The sequence below is a fragment of the Sorex araneus genome, chromosome X (genome assembly GCF_027595985.1).
Source record: "Sorex araneus isolate mSorAra2 chromosome X, mSorAra2.pri, whole genome shotgun sequence".
NCBI lineage: Eukaryota > Metazoa > Chordata > Mammalia > Eulipotyphla > Soricidae > Sorex > Sorex araneus.
The window spans coordinates 24,236,740-24,245,071 of NC_073313.1; the positions used below are offsets into that span (position 1 = coordinate 24,236,740).

At 42.2% G+C, this 8,332-nt stretch overlaps 1 protein-coding gene across 1 annotated transcript; it reads right to left on the bottom strand.

Moving 5' to 3' along the window:
- Window positions 1–5,676: 5,676 nt before the first annotated feature.
- On the bottom strand, window positions 5,677–6,962 carry LOC101547246 (UAP56-interacting factor). Its single transcript, XM_004612243.3, has 2 exons — window positions 6,788–6,962; window positions 5,677–6,623 (listed from the first exon to the last, which is right to left on the bottom strand). Exons 1-2 carry the CDS (start codon window positions 6,894–6,896, stop codon window positions 5,779–5,781), a joined length of 954 nt encoding a protein of 317 aa, XP_004612300.2. The 5' UTR covers window positions 6,897–6,962; the 3' UTR covers window positions 5,677–5,778.
- Between the last annotated feature and the right edge of the window lie 1,370 nt (window positions 6,963–8,332).

Sequence of the window (8,332 nt, forward strand, 5' to 3'; positions counted from 1 at the left end):
AATATATTACTGGATTATTCTAATACTAAACTCTTTATGTATGCATTCATCGCGAAATTCTCCTTGTTTGTATTGCATTACTTTAAAAAATTTTATTTTTATAAATTTGTTCACATAATTTATTGCATTCAATATTCTAACACCATTCCCACCACCAGTACACATTCCTACCACCAATATGAGACTCTGGGTTCCATCCATAGTATACACACTCACACACACACACACAGAGTTCAATGGGCTGGGTTTGCTTGCCCCAGCACCACATGGTTCCCTCAGCATAGTTGGGATTGACCCCTGACCACCACCAGGTGTACCCCCAAATAAAACAAAACAAAGCAGAACAACAGAAAAGAATTCAAGTTACTCCTGGCCCCATGTGTTAGCTGTGGTTCTGGAGGCTCTCCTATCTGTGATCCCTGGTGCCATGGATTATTTTTCAACTGCACATTTTCAGATGTGTGTAGGCACCACAGAAAGGAGCACAACCCCAGTGAACACTGCAGCTGGAATTAAATGTAAGCACCATGACCAGGAAGTTTAACCTCTTGAGGAGCACCACCGGAATCCGTTTCAAGCACCACAACCAGAACTTGTGTGCCTCAACGAAGAGTGTGAGCCCCAGTGAATGCATATGCAAGCCCTGCTGCTAAAGGAGTGCAGGCCTCAATAGGTGCTACGGCTGAGTGTTCGAGTACTGGAACCTGATGTGTGTGTGTGGGGGCGGGGGTGCAGGGAGAGAGAGTATCTCTATGCAAAAATTTTAAAAATTGGGGCCAGAGTGAAATACAATGGGTAGGGTGCTTGTCTCACATGCAGCCGATCCAGATTCAATCCCCAGCACCCCATATGTTCTCCCAAACCTGCCAGGAGTGGTCTCTGAGCTCAGAGCCAGGAATAAGCCCTGAGCACCACTGGGTGTGTCCCCAAAATGAAATTAAAAAAACCCAAAAAATACTTCAAAATCCTTATGTTGTAATACAGGAATATAGCTCAGAAGTAGAGAATTTGCCTTGTTTGTGTGAGACCCTAGCTTCAATCCCCTGAACCACAAATAAAATAAAATACTGATTTTTCTATATCCCATACATTTTGGGCACAAAATAATTGTATTCTATTCATCTATAAATACTTTTAAAATTCTGTTTACATTTAGTATTTTTTTAAAAAGCTTTTTTTCCCCCTGAGGATTGTCAGGGGTGCATACCTTGCCTGCCCAGGGATCTGAGTTTGATCTCTAGCTCCTTAATGATCCCTGAGCACTGCTGTATAAGCTCCAGAAGTCTCCAAACATGACTGGGTGTGGTCCTGGTATCCCCAGCACCACTGTGCCCAAGCATTGAAACATCTGGCTTGATTGGCTGTGTATCACTGAAAGAAGCCTCCCTACGACTCTCTGAGCACTACTTGGGAGTCCGCTACCAATAGCTTTATTGAGATATCCATAACCTACATAGAATTCATCAGTTTACAATTCAGAGTAATTTTTAGTATTTTCATGGACATATGCAACCATTACCCCTGCAAACTTTAGAACAATTAAGTCATCTCAGAAAGAAGCCCCCTGCTTTTGGGCTTCTTGTCAAATGGTAGAACACATGCCTTGTATGTGCAGGGTCCTGGATTTGAGCCCCAGTACTGCATGCTTTCCACCTCTGCAAGATGTGGCCCTCACAAAAATATAATAATAAAATCCATACTCTGTCATCTACTTCCATTATCTCTTTCTCCAATTTTCACACCTTATAACTGTGAATATACCTATATATAGGTATACATACATATATTCTATTTAGGACTTAAATTTGAATGGAATAATATAATGTGGCCTTTGTGTCTTGTTTCTTTCACTTAGTATACTTTATTTTTTGGTTCAGTCATGTAGGGTCTATTAGTGTTCATTCTAAAAAAACAAAACATAACAAAACAAAAAAAAAACAGCTTTATTTTGCCAGGGAGATGGCTCAGACAGCTGGAAAGTTTTGCCTGCTGGAGCCCTGTTTTGATTCCAAGAATGGAATAGCTGAGCAGCCCCCAAGTATCCACCAGGTGTGGCCCAAAAAAAGAAAAATGAACTGGTTTAATTGACATAATTTATGTACCTTATTATCCTCCCATTTAAAGTGTACAATTAAGTGGAGGTTCTTCTTTTTTTTTTTACTGTATTCATAGATATGTGTAACTGTCACTGTAGTAAATCTTAGAACCTTCATCACCCCAGAAATCTTGCTTCCTCAATTATTTCCCTCTGCCTGCTCCCCTCACTTCTGGCTCCAGTGTGAAGCAACCGTTAATTTGCTTCCTGCTTTATGCTTCCAGATTTATACTGTGGACTTTCATATGACTAGATACATACAATATGGTTTTTTTTGTGACTGGTTTTTCTTAGTATTATGTCCTAAAGATTCTTTCAGGTTGTAGCATATATGAGTACATTCTTTCTATTTATTGCTGACCCTTATGCCATTGTATATCTGGTTCACATTTTGTTTCTCCATTTGCTTATTGATAGATAATTGGATTCCTATCTTTTAATTATTAATAATAGTGCTGCTCTGTACAAGTGTTTGTGTGTGTCTTATGTTCTCATTTCTCTTCCACATTAGAGATTAGAATTTAGAAACTGCATTCCCATAATAGAAATATGTGAACATTTCTATTTTTTTTCCTCCTCTGGCTGCATTAGTTTACATTTTTTACATTAGTTTACGTTTTATTTTTCTGGTTTTGGGGCCATACCTGGTAGTGGTAGTGCTCAGGGCCTATTCCTGGCTCTGTGGTCAGGACACCATGTGCAATGCCTGGGATTGAACCAGTGTCAGCAGCATGTCACGGCAAGTGCTTTCACCCCTGTACTATCTCTCTGGAGCCTTTTTAAAAAGCAAAACAAGAAAAACCCTCGTTTTGTTTTATTTGGTATTTGGGCCATGCCCTGTCTGTGCTCAGGACTTAGTCCTGGCTCTGTGTTCAGAGTTCACTCCTGGTGGGGCTCTGAGACCGTATGTAGTGCTGGGGATTGAACCCCAGATCTGCTGCATGTAAGGCAAACGTCTTACCTACTGTACTCTCCAATTCCCTCTTTTTTAAAAAAAATTATTTTATCTTGTTTTGTTTCTTTTTCTTTTTCTTTTCTTTTTTTTTTTTTGTTTTGCTTTTTGGGTCACACCCAGTGATGCACAGGGGTTATTCCTGGCTCATGCACTCAGGAATTACTCCTGGCGGTGCTCGGGGGACCATATGGAATGTTGGGAATCAAACCTGGATTGGCCTCGTGCAAGGCAAATGCCCTACCTGCTGTGCTATAACTCCAGCCCCCCCCCCCTTTATTGTTTCTTGGCCGTATTCAGCAGTGCTCAGTGCTTACTCCCAGATCTGCATGCAGGGATCACTCCTGGCAGACTCAATAGACTGTACTGAGTGCTGGGGATCAAGGCAGGAATCCTACCCACTGTACTATCGATCTGGGTCGTTTTTTTTAAAACAAACAAACAAACAAACATCTTTTTCTTTTTAAATTCCTCTTCCCTTTTGTTGTTGCAGTGAGCAGAGGTCAGTCATATCTAACTGCAGTATACATCTACTTGGTTGTGTTGCTTGCTAGGACTCGGTTAGTTGTGATGGTCTCACTCACTTGGTGGGTGGGTGGGGGACATTGGCTCGATATTGACTGGCATTGGGGCCACAAACAGTAGTGTTGTGGGGGATCATGCTCAGGGCATGTGGGTGGTGCCAGGGATCAAATTCTTTGGTCGGGCTTGCAAGGCAGATACTTTAGATACTGAGTTATTCTCCCGGTTCTTGCAAAGCAGATACTTTATTTTTTATTACTATTATTATTTTTTTATTATTGAATCACCATGTGGAAAGTTACAAAGCTTTCAGGCTTAAGTCTCAGTTACACAATGCTCGAACACCCATCCCTTCACCAGTGCACATATTCCACCACCAAGAACCACAGTAGATACTGAGTAAAATATCTTGCAAGGAAGATACTTTAGATACTGAGCTATTTAATATAGGGTGCCCCTACATTGTTTGCTCTTTAGCAGTATTTTGATTGCTTGGCTTTGGTTTTGGGTCCACACCCAGTGATGCTTGGGGGTTACTCCTGGTGGTGCTTGGGGGACCATGTGACTCCAGGGATTGAATCAGGGTCAGATTTTTGCAAGGCAAGTGCCTTAACCTCTGTACTATTTCTGGCCCGGTTCTTTTTGTTTGTTTGTTTCTTTTGGGGCCACACCTGGTACCATATGCACTACATGGTTTTTGTTAGGATTCACACTTTGTGTTGTGCATCCTATGGATTTTGACAATTGTATAAAGTCATATTCACCATTACAGTAACATGCAGGTTAGTTGCAGCATTCTAAAAATCTCTTCACTCCACATTCCCATCCCTTTGCCTTCAACCCATACGCATGGCTGTCACTAATCTTGTTACTGACCCCACAGATTTATACAATCCTGTTGGGATCATAGATTATGTGGCCTTTTCAGATTGGCTTTTTTCATTCAGCTCTAGGCATTTACAATTCTTCTGTGCCTTGGTGCCTCATTTCTTTTTACCACTAAGTGATTTTCCTGGAGCTGGGGAGATAGTTCAAAATGCTGAGTACAGGTTTTGTTTATTTATTTTAGTTTTGGAGCTACAACCAACAGTGCTCAGAGCTGTCTCTATATTCAGGGATCATTACTAGCTGTATGTTGGGGGTGAGGGGGAGCAGATGATATACATTACAGGGGTCAAACTGGAATTGGCTGTGTGCAAAAGTGCCCAGATAATATCTTAACCCCCACTACATTATCTCTCTGACACTGAGCATATGCTTTGCACATAGGAGATCCAGGTTCTATCCTTGGCACCTCATATTACACTGAACATTGCCTGGGGGCTGAGCACAGAGCTGAACATAGAGCTGGGTGTGACCATATGAGCATGAGCGCAGCACTGGATCCTTGTGTACCAATAATTATTCTTTGTCCTAATGTGTCACTATTCATTTATTTGTCTATGGAGGGACATCTTGATTACTTCCACATTTGGAAAGTTATGAATAAAGCTGCTATAAATGTTCTTGTGTTAAGTTTTTGTGTCACATAAGTTTTTAATTCATTTGAATTGAAAAACCAATGACAGCAATGCCTTGATCCTGTGGTAAGAGTGTTTACTTCTCTATGAAACTGCCAAACTGTCTTCCAAAGTGCCCGTTCATTTTCTGTCCTCACCTGCAGAGAGGGTTCCCTTGGCTTATTATGACTTTTTAATTCTAGCTGTCCTAGTGTGAAGTGTTATCTCATTATAATTTTTATTTGTGTTACTCCGATGGCTACTGATATTAAACATCTTTCCATGGATTTATTGGTCATTTGAACGTTTTTCTTGAAGAAATGTTTATGCAGATCCTTTGCTCATTTAAAAAATATTAACCTTGTGGGGCTGGAGCGATAGCATAGTGGGTAGGGCGTTTGCCTTGCACGCAGTCAACCCAGGTTCGAATCCCAGCATCCCATATGGTCCCCTGAGCACTGCCAGGAGTAATTCCTGAGTGCAAAGCCAGGAATAACCCCTGTGCATCGCCGGGTGTGACCCAAAAAGCAAAAAAAAAAAAAAATTAACCTGGGGGGGAGAAAAAATATTAACCTTGCCTTAATTTTCTTTTTTTTTTGTTATTTAGCCTTGTGAATTTTGTCAAATAGTTTCTTGAATTTGAGATAAATTCTTCAAGCAATTCAACTTTTAAAACTGAGTCATCACTCAGAAGTCCCTCTGAATGAGATCTATCCCACAGTCACAAAACGGTTTCCCCCTTTGTTGAACGAGAGAGTCGCTCTCTGCTCCTTTAGGATCCCAAACCGCTCATTCAACGTCATTCCTGTCTGTTTTCCAACACTATTTATGTCAAATTGTAGGGGGACACCTTTAGGAACTTTCTTTACATCAGACTGCTCCCGTTTTGTCAAGAATGAGGGTACAGCAGAACGTGCTAATCGTGGTTTCTGTGTTATTGGGGACTGCACTGCTCCTGAATTGTCAATAGATACAGTCAAAATTCCTCCATTTGTGGTGGAAGTACGCCATTGACGAGTTCTCTTTGCTACTGCATCATTTAGCATTTGTTCTGTGTTCAACTGGGCCTGAACCTTCAGGCCTCTTCTGAAAAGAAAAGTTGCCTGACGAGTGTCTTTCTGATGACTTAATTTATTTCCACTCCTGGTGAAATTGGCTGGAATGTTATTTTTTCTATTCAGCTGATTAGGTCTCTTGAGAACAGCAACTGGTTTCCTCTGTACATCACTTTGTCTCAGAAGGCTTGTCTTCCGTTTTAACACTGGAAAATATCGTTCTATATTCTTGTCACTCAGAGGTGGTCGAGTCATAGGACTAATTCCCTTTCGAATTCCAGTTGCTTTCCTAGCTGCAAGGCCAGTAATAACTCCATAAGGACATCTCTTTCCAGGCATTACTCTTCCCCTATGACTATTTTTACCAAAACCAGAATTCTGTTGGATTCCCCAGCGAACTCTCATTCTGAATTGCTTGGCACCACTTTGCTGGAGTCTTTTGTTTAGTCTTGGAAAGTTCTGCTTCTTCCCTTCCTTTCTATTCAATTTGATAATATCATCTGTTAAAAGATTACAAGAAGCAAACTATTCTCCAATAAAGTCATTTTTGGGAGCCGGAACTATAGTACAGTGAGTAGAATGGTTGCCTTGCACGAAGCCAGCATCCCATATGGTCTCCCGAGAACCACCAGGAATAATTCCTAAGTGCAGAGCCAGGAAAAACCCCTGAGCACCACCAGAGACATGTCGATCTTGTCGAGGTTCTCGCTGCCCCGGGCCCTCGGCGCCGGGCTCGCCGCGGCTCCCGCCAGCCGGGCCCCGAAGCGGTTCATGGCCGAGACGTTGACTCCGAGAGCTCTGGAAGGCCGAACCCGAGCCGCCTCCCACTCACGCACGCACAGCGCAGCCCCAGCCCAGCGCCGCCTTAATTTTCATAAGAAATCTTTCTAGTATAAAGCTCTTGTCATATTTATTATTTGCAAATATGTTCTCCCATTCTGTGGTGTTTCTGTGTGCACTTTCTTTTCTTTTCTTCTCTCTCTCTGCTGGAGATCAAGACCAGGGCCTCACACATGCAATGCAGGGCAAGTGCTCTACTACTGAGCTTCATCCCTGTACCTTCCTTCTTTCTTCCCTTCCCCTTCCCTCCCCTTCCCTCCCCTACCCCCTTACCCCTCTCCTCTCCTTCCCTCCCTTACTTTTTTTCTCCCCCCCTCCCCTGTGGTGCTCAGGGTCTGCTCCTATCTTCGTGCTCAGGGGTCACTGCTGACAATGCTTGGGTGACCATGTGGCTCCAGGGATCAAACTGAGGCCTTCCACATGCAGAGCTTGCACTCAACCCTTTGAACTATCTTTTCTTTTTTCTTTTTTCATCTTTAAAGCCGTATTTTTTTAATCACCATGAGATACAGTTATAAATTTGTTCATAATTGGGTTTCAGTCACACAATGTTCCAACACTTATCCCTTCACCAGTGTATGTTTCCTGACACCAGTGTCCCCAGTTGTCCCCACCCCCACCCGGCCTGCCTCTTTGCTAGGCACTTTTCTTCTTTCATCTCTCTCTCTCTCTTTCATTTTAGGCACTGTGGTTTTCAGTACTGTTACTGAAAGGTTGTCATGTATATCCCTTGACCTCCTTTCAGCACTCAGTTCTTGTCCAGAGTGATCATTTCTAGTTATCATTGTCATAGTGGTCTCTTCTCTGTCCTTACTACACTCTCTCACAACTTGTGGCAAGCTTCCTTCCTGGCCATTATTTCTATTGTCTCTGGATATTGTTGTCACACTATTTTTAATGTCCTTCAAATGAGTGTGATCATTGTATGTTTCTCTCCCTCAGACTTATTTCACTCAGCATGATACTCTCCATGTCCATGTATGTATAAGCAAATTTCATAAGTTCATTTTTCCTAATATTTCCTAATTATTCCGTTGTGCAGATGTACAGTTCTTTGTCCAGTCATCTGTTGTCGGCACTTGGGATGTTTCTAGATTCTGGCAATTGAAAATAGTGCTGCAATGAACGTAGGCGTGTAGATGGCTTTTTTCTGCACTGTGCTTTTTGGATCCGTAGGGTGTTTCCCAGGAGCAGGATTACTGGGTCGTATGGAAGCTCAATTTCAGGAATGTCCATATTGTTTTCCAGAAAGTCTGGACCACTCGGCATTCCCACCAGCAACGAGTGAGAGTCCTTTTATTCCTGCATCTGTGCCAGCACTGGTTCTTGTTCTTTTTGATGTTGAAGTATCTTAATAGTGTCCTTTGAA